The sequence below is a fragment of the Empidonax traillii genome, unplaced genomic scaffold, assembly GCF_003031625.1.
Source record: "Empidonax traillii isolate 1590-97213 ecotype Southwest subspecies unplaced genomic scaffold, ASM303162v1 scaffold62:size2133460, whole genome shotgun sequence".
Lineage (NCBI taxonomy): Eukaryota > Metazoa > Chordata > Aves > Passeriformes > Tyrannidae > Empidonax > Empidonax traillii.
Window position 1 is genome coordinate 163,053 of NW_020955255.1, and position 21,758 is coordinate 184,810.

General features: G+C 38.7%; 1 protein-coding gene across 2 annotated transcripts in view; it reads left to right on the plus strand.

Annotated features, from left to right (window-relative positions):
- PLPPR5 (phospholipid phosphatase related 5) overlaps positions 1-21,758 on the plus strand; it is a 151,958-nt gene that overhangs the window by 34,025 nt on the left and 96,175 nt on the right. For both annotated transcript variants that reach the window (XR_003570776.1, XM_027879923.1), the window contains exon 3: positions 18,108-18,182. Coding sequence is in view for 1 of the 2 variants with exons in the window: in XM_027879923.1 (XP_027735724.1) it covers positions 18,108-18,182 (75 nt within the window). In the remaining variant the exon portion in view is untranslated. The remainder of the gene's footprint in view (positions 1-18,107; positions 18,183-21,758) is intronic.

Genomic DNA, 21,758 nt, shown 5'->3' on the forward strand with positions numbered 1-21,758 from the left:
CCTCCCCAGTGAGCTGGGTAATGTATAAGCTGCGTAGTTCTCAGATGCCTCATAGGGACTGTGATGTGTTTGTTCTACTATTCTTTGTACAGCAATACTCTCCCTTAGTGCTGTATTCTTCCATGTCACACGGAGGTCAGAGATATCTGGGCCAGATATCTGGGCACAGATTAATTCTGCCCAAGTTTAGAAACTCATTGCCCAAGTTCTCTGTATAGTCAAGGAAAGAGTGGGTGTGTTTTGTGAGACAGAGGCATCTCCAGAAGTCAGTTCAGGCTTTAAAAGGACCAAAATATACTCCCTGAGTTCTGCTGACTTTGGGTGTATTTGGAAGCTCTTAGCTGAGGTACTTCAGTTAAATAACTAAATTTGAACAAACCAAGGCCTTGGTATGTATTTTATTCCCTAGTCTATGCCAGGGAAAATCTGTCTCTTAGAGTGTCAGGATTAATTTGAAAAGAATGCTTTTCACGTGCATAGCATTAAACTAAGACCTACTGAGAGTTGCAGTCTTTAGAATGTATCTTAAATTAATGTAATCTCAAATTATGTTTGTGGTGGAAACACACATATATGAAATTTCATAGGACATATGAAATCACAACCTCATATTTCATATGGTAGAGTCCTCCTTGTTACAGCAGCTTGTGTTTGTGTAAAGATCTTTCTGTGAAAGCCCATCAACCAGGACTGACTTCATGGCTCAGCTGGTAGTCTTTGCTCCCCCGCCCCACCATGGTACCTGGTACATTCAGCTTAATACAGACACATTCTTCTTCTTTTATTCAAAATAGAGACTTTTGTTCCCCATGGACTGCACAGGGGCAAAAGATGTGATAAATCTGTGGGGGTTAAACTTGTTCCTTTCTGGGAAAGAGACAGTTAGTTTAACTGCACTTTAAACTCCCAGGTACTAACTGTGTTGTATGATGCAGGGTTTCATTGCAGAGCTACGTTTTCTCTGAAATATCTTATAGACTGTTGCATTTCTTTCTCAGTAATAGGATAGTGGACCCCTTGAAAATTACTAACTTGGAACTGATAGTTTTCTTTGATTTAAAAAGGAGAAGACAAATTTGACTCCCATTACCACAGAAACAAAGCTAACCAAAGAGGAAAATTTGCATGATATAGCACTGTGTGTTTTTAGCACCTCTCATCTTTAGCTCTAAAAATGCTAATTTTCTATTTCAAATTGCTGCTGGTGTAATTAAAATAGATATTTTTACTGAGATTACATACTCTTCTTTTTTACAGTACTAAGATACTTTAACTTGTGATAATCTTAAGTCCTGAATGTACTACCTTGTGAAAAGCTCTTATGTCTGTATTCATTCAAAGTCTCATTTGGGCATGCATCTGCATATATGTATATACTCTTTTATATATATATACTCTTTTCATGGCCTGCTCCATATCTCTCTATTTGCTTAACAAAAAACAGTCAGAGAAGAATAGGGACACACATTTTAAGAATGGTGTGTTTCAAATCTTTCTGCTTTAATTGTAATAGATTTCTTGAAATAAATGGAATTTTCAGAGAACCTGTTTATACTAGGTTAGAAATAGGCAAAAATTGAAACATTCCCTTCACTTCACTTCCACTCCAGTGCTGCATTTACTTCGTTCTGATCTTTCAAATTCAGCAGGAAAATAAATATACAATTTGCTTCTATTTGTAGTCCAAAAGAGAAAGGATGCTAACAGTGCCAGGCATCGCATCCACATTATGTGGATGGATGTCATGAGAAAGCCTGCTATTTCTAGCCTGTTCTGAATTGTTTGCCTGCAGTTACAGTTGTGACATCAGGGCATCTTGTACCTACAAGTGCTGTTTCACAGCACCAACAGTACTCTACAACAGTGGTCTGTCATTTTACAGGGTACATTAGGGTAGTTCTCTTTGCCTTTAAAGATTTTTACCTACTGAACAACATGAGGAATAAAAATCTCTGTATTTTGGACAACATCTCTGCCAGAGAATACCTTCATCTCCAGGGTACTAGTCATAAATTGAGAGTTTTAGTGTAATTTCAGACTCGCTAGAATTTGTGTTGAGGGATGGAGGGTTGTTTTTTACAATAAATACTGAAGAACAAAAATATTATTAAGAATATAAGATATCCTATGTACAAAATTCTCTAAATTTGGATAAAGCTGAAAATGTCTATTTTTCAAATGGACAATCTCATGGAGAAATGGCATAAAGATCTTAAAGAAAAGCAAAAATATGTGATATTCAGTAGCAATATCATTGCTATCCTATAGTAAATACTACAAAACAATACAAAATGTGTTCTTATACATTACATTCAATGACATTTTCTCATGGGAGATCAACACATCATCAGTCCTTGAGGTCTTCTTTAGGGTTACAGCTACAGACAGCTTTCAGCTCAGATAAAGTGATGTCTGCCTGTGCAGCTGCTGTAACCCAGCTGTGCATGCTGTGTGTATGTGAAGGTTGCCCCTGTATGTGTACACTGCACAGCCCTTTGTGACTTTGCCCTGTTTCATGTGTATCAGTCCATACCCATATTTATATACATGCAATTTCAATTAGCCTGCTTGTTGGAGACCTGAGTATGAAAATATTAGTGTATTAGGGGAAGTGAGAGAAAGGGTATACATTTGTCCTCTATTGTACAATTATCCTCTACAGTACAATTAAGGACCCCAAAATAATCATTGAATTTACCACTAACGGAGTAAATATAAAGTGCTAAGCACAAAGAAGCCTTGCTCTTTTTTTTTTTTTAACATTTAACGATGACTATAATAAAAAAGAAGTAATAATTGTTTGTATTACCCTCTAGACAACATATATTGCAGAGCACTACATAAGGAGTGGGGTATAGACTGAATATGCTTGTGAAGATGGTTTAATTTAGAATAGAGATGATCTACTTGCAGTGGCACACTTCAGGAGCAACTGTACTGCAGTGAAGGGAGTAATCCCAGCACACACTCAAAATTAGGCCAGTCAGATTGCTTCTGTATTTCGTGTTAGGCTCAATTAAATAGCTGTTTGAAATATTTTTGTGTTGGAATTATCATCAACCGGAAAGGTAGTCCTGCTCTTCTCTACTAAGGCTCAGTTTTGCCTGCATTTGGTTCCTTCATTGTTTTCCTATAGCCTAGAAGACACTCAGTAAAGGAGAAGATGAGAGCAGAGACTGACATCCAGGCATGTTTTTTAAGGGCATCTTTAATAAGAGAGAGAATGAGTATTTCACTCTGTTCACTCAAGCAGAGCAAGTTATGGTATGTCACTAATGCAAAGTGCACGGGCACATGAACCCAAGCAGGCTTCCTGCTCTCCTATCTGGTTTTTTTTCTGTGTGGTGGATGTTGCACAGAAGCAGAAAGGACATGAGCCATTTTATTTCAGTCTCTGCAGCTCCTCAGTGCAGGAGCACCATAGATTTATTTTTTTTCTGTTAGGAATAACGATGATCTCCACACACTGGTATGAACAGAAAGCACGAAGCTTATTTATTCTTTCAAATCAACAAATACCTTAACCCTGATTTCCAGGCAGGCTGATGCTCCCCGCGGTCGGACAGACGGTGCGGTGTGTGCGGGCACCTCCCTGCAGGAGCGCGGCTGCAGCGCGGGGCTGGAGCCCTCTGCCGAGCGCCCGCGGCAGCCCGGCCGCTCCGGGCCCCTCCGTGCCGTCCGAGAGCGCCGCTCCTCTCAGGCTCTGCTCCCTGCCGCCTCTGCTCCTTTTCTCTTCATTTCTTTTCTTGGAGCAAGAGCATGCCATTAGCGTTTTAATCCAGCTTGTCCTCCGTTGGTCTGGGGGATCCCTGTGCGGTGCGAGTGGGCGGGAGGCAGTGGGGATTGACCCTGCCTGCAGTTTGGCAGGGCAAGAGGGTGAGGAGCAGTCCGCACAGGGCTGCCACGATGGGCCCAGGATGTGGAGGACAAGCATGGGAGGTGGTGGCAGTGGCTGGGACACAACGAGAGTGACACCAAGGGCCACATCCACTTCCAGTCCTGAGGTCTGGATAACCGAACAGGAGTTCTGCTATGGGAGATAGAAATCTGTTGTCTTTTGAGTGTAATTGATTTATAGAAATCAATCAGCAGTGGTTTGCATTGCTTCTTACTTAGCTATGTCAGTCATGTGTGCATAATCCTGTTTCATCTGGCACCGGCAGTTCCTATTGGGATTTTCCACTGCATCGACACAGTGCATTCAGAAGTGACTATGCATCAGACTTGCTCTGTCAAAAAAAACTCCAAACATTTGGACTTTTTTGTTGTTATTTTCTCAGTGAGTCCATATAATGTAGAAGCAGTCATGAGCTACCAGATCTTTTCATGTTCATTCTGTTATTCCTCTTACACCTGGCAGCAGCTGTGTGTGGGCACACAGCCACGGAGAGCAGCTTCTTGCTGTGCTCCAAGCCCCTCTGCAGGCAAACATTCTGCCCACCGCCCCCTGGCTCTCCCCAGTCCAGCACTGGGCCATGCCCTGCCTCTTCCTTTCATTACCTCTATTAAATATTTTTGGCACTTTATTTTTCTTCAACAGAAGCATTTAATTTAATTAAAAGCATGTAAGGTAGTTTGTTTTCATAAATGCCTAATGCATATGGAAACTTCCTAAAGACCCCTGCTACTTGTACCTGGTTCTATTAATGTTCATTTAATGGGCATAACGAGTAACTGATGTTGCTAAGAAGGGTGGTAATACTTTTTCATATTTTTAATTACCTGAAATTATCTATCCTCTAAAAGAGATGAACCAGAGATTGAAATATGCAGTGAAATATTTTTTAATGCATTGGGAAATTGAATATCTTATAAGAACTCAGATGAAATGCTGATTAGTATTTAGGAAGACTAATTATAGTTAAAGATTGCTCTGCTAAGCATAGGTTGATATGCAACTTTGCCATGTCTTCAGAAATCTTTAGAGTGTGGGATACAGACCAGACTTTACCTTTTTGGAATCTGGTACATGTGCATTTTTATGGCTTACAAAATGCCTTTTGTATGTAGTAAGGGAAGGATTGGTATGTAAATACGGAGCCAAAGCATCACACAGCTGTAGCAAAATGGGATACAACTTCCCTGGAAAAATGGAGTCTGATTTCTAGGGGCATTCATCTAACAGGAAGAATCTGTGCAAAGCTTGCAGGATGCAAACAGTGATGTTTTTGCTGATGTCAAGGGCTTAGTGAGTGGGGAATAAAATGTACTGGAAAGCAATATACAGGATTTAAAAAACCCCACACCTATATTGTATATTTTTTCAAGTAGGTTTTTCTTCTAATATACAATTCCAAACCCAGAAATGATTTGTGGATTTTGGCAGAAGGTATTTTCTGTAGTAATGATGTTCAGTTCTATCTGTGATGCTTTTTCTTATTGAACTTTACATGCATTTGCATGCACTGTACCACAAGATACGTTCAGCTACTCAGAACGGGAAAAAGTGTATCCTTCTACCAAACAATGCATTATTGGAGTTTGATGTTTTCTGAAACAGTAGTGGTTGTTCAGAAAAGATATAAAGCTAAGTGGGTCTTTTCCTATATAGTGGTTCTAATGTTTCTAAATTACTTTTGCTAATATCAAAAGAAATATTGCAAATGTTGGTTCACACGGTACTTGCTTCCTTTATACAAAATGTTCCACTGAAGGCAGTTGGCTAAACCTCCAGAGTGGTAGGATTTGGTTCAGAACATTATTTTTATAAAAATATTGAATATTAAATAGGTGTTCAGAAATATTTAACAGGGAAAAATGATAAAAGCATATTTCATTTTCCTGCCACCAAAAATCCCCTTGCACAAAACCTTTTTCTCCAGAAATAGAAAAGGAAACAGCTAATCCATTAAAATCACCAGTGACCAAAGCATTTCTACTGATGTCCCTGATTTATATTGCTATAACGCCAGACAGCTATAATGGACTCCTGCCTAACATAGTCACTCCAAGCTAGACACCCAGAATTGGATGCAATAAGATAGTTTGAAGAGGAAGAGCTGAAGTTGCTTCCTGAAATTTTTCCTAACTAAATCAAATACAGGCACATAGGCACACAGGGTTTTAAAACAAGTGTTGTTCCTTGTAGTAATGCCTACCTGGAAAGTATGGCTGTAAAATTTTACAGAACTTGTTTTCTACTTCCTTCTGCCCAGTCCCTCCCCCAGGATACTTCTACAATACCATGGTCTAGCATGTAGGGAAGGAAACAGCCTTGGCAAGGTATTTTATTTTCTAGTAGTGACAATACAATATTTTTTCCCTGTAGAGATATTTCCCAATATGTGACACTGGTGGTGTACCATTCATAAACACCAAGCACAAATAGGGCTTCTCATAGGAATTATGACCTTCAGCTTCCTACTACCTATCTACTCTGAGGTTTCTTTTGTGTACATTAGAAATAATTAGAAAAACTTATTGCTCTTGGAAGTCATCAAGTACATATTTGTGTACCTTTGGATAATTTGAAGAAACTAATTATACAAATGGAGAGACATGAGGCATCTTGGTGGAGATTGACTAGTGAGGAATTAGTGAGAGACCAGCTGGTGTGAGATCACCTAAAGACATGTCACACCTGGTGGACCTGTGGTCAGCAGTACTTATTCCCTGTTTTTTTTATTCCAATATGCCCATTCCTATCTGCAGCATACTCTGTAAAATTTTTCTGATGTACCTATTTGAAGTGCCAGATCAGTTGTCACTTAACATCTCATTTTGATCAATTGTATCTTGGAAATGCATTTTAAAATTCACTATATATATACATGTATAAATAACAAGCACGTTTTCAGGACACCTTAAACTACCACTTCACTAATTAGTAAGTCTGGATAGACACCAATGTTAACAGCTTCAAAGGCCATTTTTTAAAAGGTAGAAATTGTATCTCAAGAAATTGTATCACCAAGTATTTGAAATTATGCATGAAAATATCTGAAGTGATATCCCCAAATCTGCTCAGAAAAAAGCAGGATCTTGAGATCTTTCTGCACGCTGAGGCCAAAAGTCCAATTCACTTCAACAGAAAAAGGAAGGATCAATGGTCTTTTCTTTCTAAGAAGAGAAAAAAAAACAAACCCACCCAATCTTTATCAAGAACTATTAAGTTCTCTTCCAGAATGTTTCAAATACCACAATTCAAGTTGTCCTTCAAATGTCAGTGTCAGATTTCAGTGTCAGGTAGTCACCGCCTGTTCTATTATTACTGCTGCTGCCTACCTTGAAAAAAGCCTATTCATAATACATTCTTTTTAAAGATGCAGCAAGATGTTAATCTGTGTTTCCATCTCTCTCTTGTACTGTTTTAAATGCAATAGCATCTGGACCTCAGGAGCAGATGCTGTGTTAATATTACTTAAAACAAAAACATAGAGAAAATTTGTGAGTATATGAGGCATTGGGATGAATTTGCACCCTTTTTGACTATGTGGTATTTAGCATTTATGCATTTTGTTCAAGGAAGTTAGCCAGAATCCTAGTAGAAATATAAATCATGGCTGTAGCTAAACTACAGCTATATCAAGGCTATATCCATAGGCAAAAAAAAAAAAAAAAAAAAAAAAAAAAAAAAAAAAAAAAAAAAAAAGCTTCATGGCTATACCCATAGTCAAAAACTTTTTAAAAGGTCACTTTTCAAGACAGTGTGTGCTAAATTGCATAAAATCATTTTAGGTTGCATCCCTCTTTGCCTACACAGTTGTTCTTCCAGAATATACTAAAGCTTTCAGTGGTTCATTCAGATGAATATAGATCATTGCACATTTTCAAGTAATGTCATTGTCCCAGTAATCTTTGTTAATTACCTAAATACTTAAAAAAATACTTTGACTAAATATTTTTCCTTGTGAGTGTAGCCAGTATGATAATCTGATCTTACACCTTTGTTTTTCCCTTATTCATTGTTACTGATTTTAAATTAGAAGGCACTTTCAGGAGTGGCCATCTTTCCCTGGGCAGCAGTTAATACTTTTGGAGTATATTTGAAACTTTAATGAATATTGCTAATTACACAACTTCTTTACAAACTTCAACAGTCACATGGCACTGCAACATGCATTATCACATAGAAACACACAGTGCATAAGACATTTGCAAGATGCTTTCCAACAGGTCTCTCAACCAGTTGAATCATGTTTGACCAAAATGCTTGAAAGTTTGTTGCCTGTGAATGAAAAACACAATTTTTCAAAAGGAAGAAGAAAGATGTCTTGATAACATTAAGATATTATAGTAGCATAGCTTTCTTTTGATCTATCTTTGATTATTTGAGAGTAGTGGTAGACAAGAGAAATCTATTTCTGAGAGCAAGAGAACTTTACTGTTCTCAGGCTGAAAGCACAGGCATGCAAAGTTAGAACAGAGGGCCATCTAGCCGGTCCCTTGTTTCTGACTGTGACCGTTAAAGGATGTTTAAGGAATATGTAGAAGAAATGGAGAGTATGTACTAATATTCCTTCCTCTGAATTCAGTGTTTTTTAATCTGAAAGTTCATCTGGATAATCATGTTTAAAAACTGATCTCAGTGAATGCATCTAAATCTTTTTCCAACTTAAGCTTCCATAAGAATATAAAAATTTAAAAAATCTTTCTGAAACAATACATTTCTTTTCTTTGTGATGCATTTCTTAACACTGTAATAGCAAGGCAAAGAAAGGCCAGGCTGTGCTTCTCAAGCTCAAAGCTACACTGGAGCTAAACTTTCATTGAAGAACAGGTATCCCCATCACAACTGCTTTCCCTTTAGAAGCTATTTTCCTTTATGCATGTACATTTCAGGTGTTGCTTACTGTGGTTTTTTTTGTTTTGGTTTGGTTTTTTTTTTTAACTACTTTATTTTAAAAGCCAGATTTCTGCAGCTATGTCACTGACACCTGATGTATATGATTACTATGTAATATTTTGTTTCTACTTACAGTCCCTTCCTTAAAATGTCTCTCTTCGGAAAGAAGTCCTCTATTGAGTAGCCAAGCAACCTAAAACCTTCCTTCTAAGATTAGTCACTGAGTCATCTTGCAGCTTATTTAATCCTGTATTTCATACATGTTCCTTCTCTTGGGGCTGGAAGAATTCCATTAAAGGCCAGAGAAGGCAGTCTTTCTCAGCTGGCAGCTTTTTGATCCTGTTCTTGATGAAACTTTGCAGTGACATTTATCAGCATGAAGTAGGATTAGTGAATCGTCCTGTTCTCACATGATGACTTTTTGTAGCTCAGGATAAGTATTGTTGCTCCTTGCTTTCCTCCAGATCAACTCTGATGACTTGCTCATAGACTCTTTAATGAAAATCTTCAATCATCCATACATGCCTGTTTTTCAGGTTGTAAATGTGCTTCTTCCCTTATCCTCCATCTGCTGTTTCTTTATCCATTATTTTTGTAATTTTCTCCTCTCTGTTATGATCTTTTGTATCATGCAATTAATTGGCCTTGTGACCCTGCATATTTTCATTGCCCCTTCCTCTTCTTACAGGGCTAGCTGCTCTTCTTTCCCCCTTGATGATCTGCCAGTTTCTGCTCTTTGTTCTTCCACCATGGTGTTTCAGTTAGCTGTCTTTCCTCTTACCTCGTCTTCATCGCATGAGTGGCTACCTTTCTTTTCTGTGTCTCTGTGTTTCAGATCATCAGTTTCTTCAGACATCTACAGTTCTTGAATCTTCCATGATGTGTTGTCGTTTCTCCTCCTTCACGTCCTTAAATCCCCCTTAAAACTTGATTCTATGTACCCATGGCAACAGTCGCTTCAGATTCTGTGACCAAAGCAAGCACTGAATTGCTTCTGCAGAGCTTTTCTTGTTTACCATATCACATATAAATGGGAGAACTGAATTTTCTTATATGATGACTCATAACTCTCCACTAGAACTGATGTTTGAGCCCTTTTCCTCAGAGCTGAGTGAACAACTCCTAAAGAACAACTCATTTAGTGAAAACAACCCTTTTTCTTTTTTTCTAGTTACCATAAAACAGGATCTGTTGGATTTTTGCAAAGAGTAAATATTGCATGGTTGTTTAGGGTTTGATGAGCCTTGGAATATTCTTCCACAAACCTTTAGAGAAGAAAAGTCAGCAATGGGCACCACATATCTGGTATGATGAGGGAGGAAATAGGATAGACCAACTTTGTTAGCAGCCATCTGTCACTCCCACAGACACGGCCTCTTGTGCATGAGCGATTGAAAACATGTGAAACAATGCAGGGGGTTCTGTCTGAGGGGATGGCTTTGCAAACCTTTGGCAAAGGCTACTAGGAAGCTGCAAGCACCCCTCAGTCAGTGAGGACAGTTACGATAAGCTCATGACAAAATATTGAATGATACATAGCCCTGACTAGAACATTAGGGAAACTACACAGGGGTTATGTGTAATGTGCAGGTTGTCAATTAAGAAATTAGGAGTGAAATGCAGAAGTGGCTGTGATACAGAGAAGAATGCTTAATTAAGCAGGGATGTAGGTATATACAGGGTTGATTGAACTTGTGAGATAAGGTTCTGGTATGGTTTCTCATGTCAATAATACTAGAAAAAAGCTGCTTTTCTGATTGTACGGACTGTGGAGAGAACTAGTTCTTTTAGCAGAAGACCCTCCTACAAATAAGATGCATCTTGACCATCTGTTGCCAGATGGAAGTGTTCTACTTCTGAATCACTGGCTGCAATGACATATTTAGACAATGAATCTTTCATGGATACATCCAAAGCACAAATACATGTTGAGGTTATTTTTTGTGTTTACTTGGCCTGAAGTTACAGTATGGCTATATACTCTTGTGAACATCCTGTTGTTTAGTAGATAGCAAATCTAGCAGTTTGCGCCCACTCTTTGTGAGGTATCCCAATTGCCTGAGTAAGAAGCACAGAATTTATCACTAAAAAATGCAAACACAACATAGACGTCCTATTTCACTGTGCATTTATTTGAGGAGTCTGAACAATTCAGCCTATGTACTTCGGTGGCCAGTGTAGGCAGTATTTTGGTATCCAGGCAGGCCCAGAACACAGCTCACCGACACATATACCTTCACTTACAGGTCTGTCGTAAATTTCCCATGTGAAAAAAAAAAGAGTTGCATTCTTTCTTTATTTATTAATTTTTAATTTTATTTTATTTTTTAAATTTTCTTTAGGATATTTACTGTGATTTACTTTTTTTAAAAGTGAACAGAGATTAGGAAGAAGAAAAAAAAATCCGTAAGCTAACTGGGAATTTCAAAACTATGCAGTAGAATTTCAAGTCATTGCTGTTTTAATGAAGTATAAAGATGATTATCATGCTTAACTTCTTTGAAGTTTCATTGTGGCTTTTTACACATATTATTATGCACAAATTAGGTCCTATGCAGAAGTTGAGAACTGTCTGTGAATTTTATTTCATCAGAAATAATGACAGGTTTTAGTCTTACGTGATCTGAGTTTATTTGGTCTGAAAGAAATAGAACAAATAAGTGGAATCTGAAGAAATAGCATGTAGAGATTAATATATGTCAATTTTTTTTTCTCGATGAGAAATAATTGATACATTGTTATGCTGCAGTGCCATAGAGGCTCTCCTACTGATGACATTGTGCACCATTTTGAAAAAGAAGAATCATACCCAGTCCCATCTGTAGTTGCATCACATCTCTGGCCATGCAGAATTTGCTTAGTGTGTCACATGAGGAAAGTACTTAAGATATTTTAAGATACAGTTGAAAGAAATGCAGAAGCTAAAGGCTGGGAAGAAAACCATTATAGTGTATTCAGCCCAGCTTCCCAAAAATCACCATTAGGAGTTCTGCAGATCAGCAGTTCAAGACAACTTGAGATGCAGCTATTCTTAAATACAAATTAGTTTTGATATACATGTGATTGTGGTGACCTATGATTGATAGTGCAATTGATTTTTTTTCAGGAAAAAATGTTTAAAAATAGTACATTTCACAGACTGGCATGTGAACTAACTTTTAATTAATACAGGATGGAATAGATCCTTGTAACAGAAACAATAATATGTGATATTTATATCTACCTAAAACTAATCAACATTACTCAAAATTTGAATATTTTGCAATTAAGAGAATTTTAAAAATCAGGACAGAAATGTCAATACTGAATAAATTTGAAGAAACCACAGTATAACCGCACTTACTCTGCTATAATTCTATTCTAATACTGCTAATGAGGCACAGAGAAAGTACATTAATCAGCTGGATATGTTTTATCAGCAGCTGTCTCACACCTGATTCCAGTTGATGCTATATGAGAGACAGTGGGCCAACTCTACATCCACTGTTGGACAGTGCCTGCGACTGGTCAGCCCCAGAGCTCAGATAAGGAATGCACAAACTAGAAAAGAATATAGAAAGTGTGATTGCCAGAAAGTACTACAGTGCCTCTAAATACTTGACTGAGCGCTGAGTGAGGCAATGAATTGTGAGACAAAAGATGCTTCTCATATGTAGGTACAATCACGGATACATCAGTCAAGCTTGACTCACCCGCCGCCTCCACAGCACTCCCAGCCGTGACTGTGAGGGACTCTCAGCAGCAGTAATTCTAGTGTCATCAGTGTGTAATTGGAAGAAACCCCTTTAAATTTCCATGTTTTATTTGTGAATTACTTGTTCAAAACTTTTAGGATTCCAGAATTGGTTCCCCTGGGTTTAGAACAAGCGCAGTGTCGTTACCCCATCGCATGGCCTGTGTTGTTCGTACCTCACTGCCCATTGATAATACATAGAGAGTTGCAGCTGATTTTACCTTGTCTGGCAAATCCATTCCTGACTGGAGAGCAAGCTGCAGACTAAGACTAGCTTTTTAAAACATTCCACATATTTTAATATTTTGATTCTAAAATAGAGAGCAAAATGAAGACAATAAGCCATTCCAAGATCTATATTATTCCAAACAGTTACATTGCACTAACTATTCTAGTGAATCTCTGCAGAGATTCCCACAGTCAGCTGCCTCAGGTGTCTGTGTAGATGCCTTCTGAGTGGCAAGGGCTTCCTGCTATTATGGTAGAGGGTCACTGTCACATCTGTGGTGGATGGGATTTCATGTCAGCATCAAGATTTTACTCCTTCACTCCAGTTGGGTCTTTTTTTAAAGTATAAAACTACAGGATTAAGATTCACCTTGATTTCACAAACAGAGTAGTTTTATGGAATCCTTTTATTGATTATTCCCATATTAATTTGCCTGATTGCAAAATAAGTGCATTCTTCTATTACAATCTCTCATCTTCTTAAAAGAAAAATGACCTTGTTACTTCTGATACTGCAGCTTGTTGGGCAAAACTTAATCCTGTCGCTACAAACATAATCCCATGAACCCTCTTCTAACCGATAACACTTTTTACTATCTGAACGCCTGTGGGAGCTTTTGATTTGGTGTCTGACAGGCTTCCAGGTCCTCTTAATCTTCAGATAATGAGTAATCTGAAAAAGAGAGGGATATAGTTTCTCTGGTTTATAGCTTTCATCTTTCATGGTAATAAGATTGTCACTCAATACTCTTTCAATTGTTTAACAGCTTTTGAAAAACTCATTTAATCTAATTTCAAGACAGAAGAGCACAGTTTAGCTCCCAATATCATCACAAATGAAACACCCATCAGAAGGTCAGCAAAGAATTAAGAAATAAGACATATGTGCAACATATATGGAAATCACTAGGGAAAATATTGTGTTGGTATCCATTGCACTGCCTCCAATCTTCCAGGAACAATCCCCCCCACATTTCATTTACGTTTGACATAGATGTTGCTGTCCATTGACAAGCACTGTGACAGCCTGGCAGATGTTACAGGGACCTTGTCAGCTATGGATCAATACACCTGTGAGGTGGAAGGTTATTTGGAGGAAGTGGCAAAGGGAGTAACTGTCCTTGGCTTCAGAGGGAAAGAGCATCTGAGTTCATTGCTGAGGTTCACCAGTTAGTGGCACTCGTGAATTTTCAGGTGGCAAAAGCAGCCAAGTGTGCCATTTCCTTCTCTTATCAGGATGATTCACAACTGTTCTTTTCTCATGTGTCTCTCAGCTGATAGCAACCTATTCTTACAGAATTTATATTTCTTTCTCTTTCTCCTCATTAAAATTTCATCGTCTTCTCTATTCTCCATTACCTCTACGAAGACTATATAGATTTGGCACGTAAAAATGGTTTCCTACCATGAAGATTTTCTTCATAGCACAGTGACCTTATTTTCCTGTTTTCTTGATGAAACAGACACATGCTCTGTTTACCTTCTGCAAACCACTACATTTTTACCACACTGGGGAGTATAAGTACTACTTATAGTTCCAGTGAGCTCTATATGCATTTTAGTAAATTTTTTTTTAGTTCAGAGTGCATCTTACATCTCCTGCTTATTGGTATTTTTTCATTAGTATTAGTCACCCATAAATGGAAAGAGACAAATGAAATAGATGATGCCATTTGTATTTTTAGATAAACCCCAAGTTATAGGGAAACCTGTGATGGAACAGGCATTTTGTAATGTTACAGTAGTGTCTTAAATCTCTTTGGCATGTATAACACGCTGTCTTTCACTGAAAATTCTGAAAGACAGACATAAGAATGTCTGTGGATAATAGGTGTGGGAAAATAGTGAGATTAGGGGACTCAATTTCAAAACTAAGGATATTTGAGTTCATTTTTCTGGCTGTGGCAGAAATATGGTATTAAATAAATCCCTTGAAGTCATATTCAAGCTATGAGCCTAAATATTTCCTCTTCTATTTCTGAGTAACATTGGAAATTATTAAACTCTGGGCATCTTAGTTTTCTACACTGAAAGTTGTTTAGAGTTTCCCAGAGCTCACTGTTGATGTCACATCTTAAGAGGAGGTCTCCCTGTGAACCTGAAGTACCTGAGTCAGTAGACAGGCCTAGAAATTGTCTATAGAATTTTTATTTTTTTTTTGCAATATGCAGAGCAGTGACTGGTTTTTTGTAAAAACATTCCGCTGTTTTGGCCATGGTCTTGCTGCCAAATTCCTACCCCCTTTACATAGCAGCTAAAAGTTAGTGGTTTAGGGGTGATAGTGTCATCCCAATGGTAGTGCTGGGATGACAGTTGGCCTTGATTGTCTTAAAGGTCTCTTCCAACCTTAATGATTCTATGAAAAAGTCACCCTGGAAACAAGACTGCAATTCTCTCATGTTGAGGAGAGGTGTAAACTGAATGCATTTTGATCCAAATGTGAGCAGAAACACTGAGAGCAGGTTTGCAACAACTGTATAAACTGTGGATGTTCAGCCTACAGTGCCAGTCGTGAAATTCTCCTCTGACTGCTGACCTGCCATCATTCAGAACTGCAGGGGGTTACTGCCGCTAAGGAAAAATGTTCTTGTCCAGAGCTCCTCCTGGAGGTGTGTGCTTGCCAGCTTTCTTCCCAAAACAGCACAGATGTGACTATGACACCCTAGTCTAGCAGTGAGGCAGATTTGTGGTGACATGCAGGAAGGGTAGGTTTGTCTGGAGAGGGATGCTGTAGGTTGTTGTTGGGCATACCCCCAGAACTGCAGCTGCAGGGAGGCAGACTGCCTAATGCATACAGGGTGGTACTGCCAGAGAAACTGTTCCATAGGCTGCCTAGTAACTAGTTAAATAAAAAACTTCATATCACTAAAACAGAACTAGTGCTTTAACAAGAGATATTTATAGGGATGCTCGTAGCATTTAAGCCATTCTCTCACAGATGGCTTCTTGATGCCTCATTCAGGCTCACTCATCTTCCTCCAAACTCAAAGCAGCAACCTCTGGATAGGCAATTTCACATATTAGGTGTGTTTATTCTGTGTAAAGAGTATTCCAGGCTCCAACCAATGCCCATCCCCATGCTATTGAAAAAGAAATATTCTGGGACACATCTCAGGCTCTAGAGTTCATCCCAATTTCAGCGCATTGAAAGCTTTGGCCATGGGCAGACACACATCTGCAGTACTTACACAAAATTAACAAGAACGTGTCACTCCTTTGATGCCATGTGGGAGACAATGAATCTTAGGCCCTTTTCGTTCTTGAGGTAATAGCTGCAGAGGAGCCACATATTGGTTCTTAATGCTCAGAGCTGGTTCCCTTTTCTTCAATGTATTGTTAGCACTCATTAAATAATAAATAACTGCTATGTTGATGTCTCCTTAATGAACTGAGCCTATAGTCCCCCTGTGCAGTAGCTGTGCATGCACATCTCCATATGCATTATTAATGGTTATATTATGTAACTATATAATGGAGTGGCAAGGAGTCTCTGGGACTCTTGCCCGAGTGAGGATTTGAATGGAATATGAACAACAGTGTTTGGCCTTGTATGCATATAAGTAATTGATCAACAGCAGAGCAAAATCTTCTGTTTGCTAGATGAAGAAAGTTGGGCCTCTAACTGTCTGAGAGAGATTTCAAGAACATATGCCATACTTGCTTTCTTATGAAGCGCTTTTTTGTTTTTTTGCTTTGGATAAACACAAGCTGAATGCAGATAACTGCTACTGTGTTTTATAGCACCAAAGACTGGGCTAAAAATGCCCAGAGTGACGGGGTCACAGCTAAAAATCCCCCAGCGCCCAGGGAGACCCCAGCTGGTGTATGCATGTCTCATAGAACAGAGCAACACCTCTGCCTGCACATCGCTACTGACTCACTCATCAGGGGAGGGAGGCACAGTGTCAGGCTGCCCCAGCCACCTTCAGCAGACATGCTCAGTGCATTGCTGGGAGCCAGGCTGCACACACAGAGCACAGTTTGTTTTTCTGATATTGCTTGGAAGCATCTGCTTTCTCTTCTCTTTAATGTGCTGCCTCCTGGACTTTTCAGCCCCAAGCCCTGTATGAAACGTGCACATGCATAGGCAGGGCATGGGAGGGAGAAAAAGAGTGAGCTGCACTTAGTAAAGCATCAGAGGAAGAAAGGGAACCAAAGCTGAATTTGGGATGCCATGGAAGAGAGAGAGAAGGAGATACAAGATGCTGAAAGATGTGGCACATACAAGAAAGTGAATTAAAAGGGAGTGTGTGAAAAGGATAAAGAGAAACTGGAAGGAGAACACAGGGAGACTTGGAGAGAGCATAAAAAATGAGTGAATGGTGAGAAATGAATAACAGTGAGGAGAACAGCTGAGAAAAAGAGAAGACAGCTAATGGACTATTTCAGTATCTTTTAGGAAGAGCCTAGAGGGAAGTTTTTACAAGTAGAGTTTAAAAATTAAGTAATCAGAGCAGTAGTGGTTGCTGGTTTTGTGGGATGTTTTTAAGGAAGAAGAGAGCAATCTAGAGGGACTACACAGCATTTAGAAGTTTTCTAATTCTTGAGGATTCTAGCTTCTCTAGAGATTTTAGTCAATTTACTATATCAGTCATGGGCTGATTCGTAGTATCATTACCTCCAGAGTACTTTGTTTACTGCTCTACTTTTCCTATGGCAGAGATTAGTAGGCAGGTTTTTCTTTCAGGCAGTTATTGCTTTTTTTGGTCTGTTTTATTTTTAACAACAGATCCTTATTTTCTTGTAAGGGATTAGGAAAGTTTTTTGTAGCTGCAGTGCTGAGAATAAATATTTTGTGGATCCTTCAGAACTAAAGATCTGGTGTATTGAAACTGCAAGACACGACTTCATGGCTTGGCAGTTCCATTTAGTCCTGTGTTCCTGTGCTTCTGTAGAAGCCTGGTAGATTAATATTTAAGTTTTGAACATTTTTAAGCCTTCAACTAATGCCTCTTCAGCAAAGTCCTCTAGTATAAACTTTAAAAGCATGCCAAAGTTTCTTTGAAGTCAATAGAATTAGGAAAGCTCTGCAGAAAAGAGATAAAGGATTTGTTTTGTTGAAGTATTCAGGGATATAATTAATATAATTTTAAGTAAAAATTTTTTCATAGATACTGCTATTTGGAACAAAAGTGGCTGTAATCAGTTTAACAAAATAGTAACATCTAAATTGAAGCTTGAAGCTCTTTCATGCTGGAATAAAAGAATGCACATGAACAGTCCTCTGTTGTAATTCACCATTCCTTATTTTGGTACAAACCTGTGTTCTAAGCAGGCCTCTTCTAGTTTGCTGTGGGCACATTATTATGAACAAGGATAGCTTCTTACAGATGGACACAATATACTTTGTTTCCTTCACAGGTGAACATGATTTCAAATCGCAGGCATCAGTCTCAGAGAAGCCATATGATGTTGCCATGCTCAATATTACTTGAGGTAAGAAAATACTGTAGATACATTGCTACGTTCTTGAGTGTATTGTTTTAAGAAAATGCTCTCAACAGCTACCAGCATGTTTATGTTTATCTCAACATGCTCTGCTCTCTGCAGTTGGTGATCTTGGCAGCTGTGAATGAATTCCTGTCCCTGTACTGTGCTTTTTTCCCTCCAGTTCTTTCATAAGAGGGAATGCCTTCAATTTCGTTTTAAGTGATGTTGATGTTCTAAAGTGCCAGAATCCAGGGGAGTGAAGTACCTCTGAGGTGGACCCATACAGATATTGGTGATAAAATGTTTATAACAATACTCCATAAGTCTTGAATTCTTTTCATTCTTAAACCACCTGACTTTTGAGAGTAAGTATCATTATTTTAATTATAAAGTTAGGGAGAAATGGAACTGAAGTTCAAGATTTTGTTCAAGGTTGTTCAGTGTCGATTAGGAATATTTTGGAATAATGCGTATTGAGTAACTTAAGCACCATCTAAAACAGTTTGTGTTTCTTTTTCTTTTGTTTTTGCACTTCTTACTTAGGTACTATAAACAATTAATTTTCTTTACTCTGATATTTGTAGATCACATTTATAGCAAAAGTCAACCCAGTTATGTCTGCCCTGCAGTGGAGCTGGAGCTGTAGCATAGCACAGACGTAGATGTGTGTAGTTGGTTCTACTTCAGCCCCACCATGAACTCAGCAGAACTTGCCACCTGCAGGGATTTTGGAGTGCCTGGCTACTGTAACCATACCCCTGCTGTTAGTCTAATTGTGCTAAGCTAGGGTTAGATCCCTAGGGGTGTGGATAAGGACACTGCACAGACCAGCTGTGTGTGGCCAGAGGCACACTCATTGCACTGGAGCGCGTGGGAATGGCAGACCCAGTACCTGCAGTAAAGCTTGAGCTAGCAGTTAGGTGTAAGTGTATTACCCTGCAGTCACGCAAGGCCTGTGGTGTGGAAATGTCCCATTTCCAGCTAGATGCAAGCTTAGACCAAACTATAATGCAACAAATATTGTTATATAACAATGTATATCTTTCGGAACCCAATAAAATATTGGTGTGGAGGAGAATGCAACTCTTTGTAGGACAGGTTTTACACTGGCAATTCTGTTTAGGGTAGTTGTACCCATTTATATTGGCAGAGGCTTTGTTCTCATTTCTCTTAAAGCATTTCTACATCCAAAACATTTGGATCTTGAAAAAAAATCCAGCACCATTTTGCTTATCTTTTAATGCACGCTAATTATAATGAAAAATCCTGATGGTTCTTCCAGGGTTGCCAGCTGACTTGGTATGAAGGAGCCTGAGGGAGACGATTAAGCTGTATTTTCAGCACAATCTGACGTACATGTGCAGACTGGTGTCATTGGATTCTGTGGACTGCAGATCAAAGTAGAACATCTTCAGATAAACATTTCTTGGGCTGAGGGAGAGTGGGGGATTTGCATTCAATTTTCTGCTCAGCCACAGACTTCATGCACCATACTGAATGTGCCACTTGGGTCTTAGTGCAGAGGCAATTGGGCATTGTTATTCCTGGATTTCAGGCAATCTGTTTAGTAGCAGTTGTTCTGGGGGTTTCAGCAGTGCTTGGTATTGGACTTCAGAAGTAAAACTTAAGAAGCTTTAAGATTCCCCTGTGAATCTCATTCCTAGGCTCTGTGTCTCAGTACCTATCTCCTTACCTCATACTGGGGCTGGAAAACCAGTACTTTTATTCCTGTGGGATGCATAGATTTTTCTGTGATACATTTAGAGTTATCTGATAAATGGAGAGTGAGGGATGTCATAAATTGAGAGTGAAAATAGCAGCACATAAAGCAAAAGTTTTTTATGGTGTAAACATTATGACTTAAGTGACCTTTCCTGAAGAAATTTTAATCCTCCATGGAGTCTTTCTTCTTTGCCTTTTAAATAAAGTAAGGTGGGTTTTTTTTGTCAGAACATTTTGGAAGTTATTTCCACATGGATTGAAAATTGCTTCATTGTCTGGCATTATTTCTGTCACATAATTTCAGGATTAAAAGGTGTTCCAAATATTGTATAATTTCTAATTCCTTCTTTAAAGCAACTGGGTAAGAAAAGTATGCAATATGTAAGCACCTGATTTTAGGTATTTGAGTGATTAAAAGATCTGTGAGCTTTCTCAGCCTTCCTCTAGAAGCCTTGTTATATGTTCCTCACTTCTCTAGCAGAAGAAATTAGTCCACTCACATACGTAAAAAGCATGATAAGCCAACAATTGTGCTTACAGCTGGACTGCAGCTTGTGAGCAAAAGAAGTTACCGGGTTTGGGTTCAGTACTTGCAGACACAGAACCACCAGATCAAGTCCTCCCTACTGTTAAAAGGCAATAGCAGCCAGTGGCAGTAGTGGTCACTCATTTGGGGTGATTGCCTGGAGTGACCTCAAGTGTCTGCAAAGATAATAGGATTGGGCTATCTGTCAGAGAAACTGTTTATTTGCAAAGGCACAGTAGTAACTAAGTGGCTACTAAGTGTGTGGCTTTTTCAACCTTTGTTTCAAGAATTTATTTTGCATGGAACAGAGTAAAAATCTGCTTTCCTGAAGATCTGTTAGCCTTTATTGTCTTAACTCTTAGAATATTTGAGCAGGTATAAATGGGATACAGGGTATGACACAGGACTGTACACAAGTCCTAGCTTGTTTCTCAGACAAGTGTGTCTGAGCTCCTCATGCCACTGATGTCCTGGCAGCACTTTCTCCTGAACTCTACAGCAGTGGGTAAACAGCCCTCAGCTGAGGCTTGGCCTGGCACTCCTGGCTGGAGCTGAGCAGGGGCAGCATTGTGAAAGCTCAATGATGGTCAGTAAGTACCTTAGCCCAGGAAGGAGATGTGAATGTGCTTGTTGGCAGTTACAGCAAGGAATAGTTACATACATGTTAGTCAGGTTCTATTTCATGCTCTTCAGAAAAATAATACCTTTTCATGAGTAGCCTGCAGGTTAGGAGTAAAAGAAAATGCAGAGATCAGAGTGATTTACATTAGAGGAATACTAAGTGTAGTTTCTCTCTTGCAACAAGGCAGAATAAGGTTTTCTGCACTTTTTGGAGATTGCTCCCAAGCATAGGCTCAACTTTGCTAAGCAATGATATCAGAAAACGTAGATCTGGTTTCTATGCTCTTGGACTTTTTAACACGAGCGATCTTTTTACTTAATTAATTTCTAACCTTGGGAGAGAATTCTTTCACTGATAAGAGAAGCAGAGTCTCTGTATACTTGATTTTTCTCATAATACTAAACTTTATACCTATCAGAATGTCAGCTTTTCTCTATTGAACAGTCTTATGAACTACTACTGTCAATGTTCCCAAAAATTTTCAATTCACAAATGATAGAAAAGATGCACCTGGCTGTTCTGTCATCTGTTTCAGATACTTTCATTATTCTAATTCAAAGAGATGAACCTCTTTTAATCTGTTGATCCTAGTGGGTAGAACTAGAAGTTCACATCTCTTTATTCAAGCTGGAGGAAAAAATGTAAATTCTGCAAGACTTTGCAAGCTTAAATCTGAAATGTGCAAACATCTGTTACATTCTATTGCTGTTAA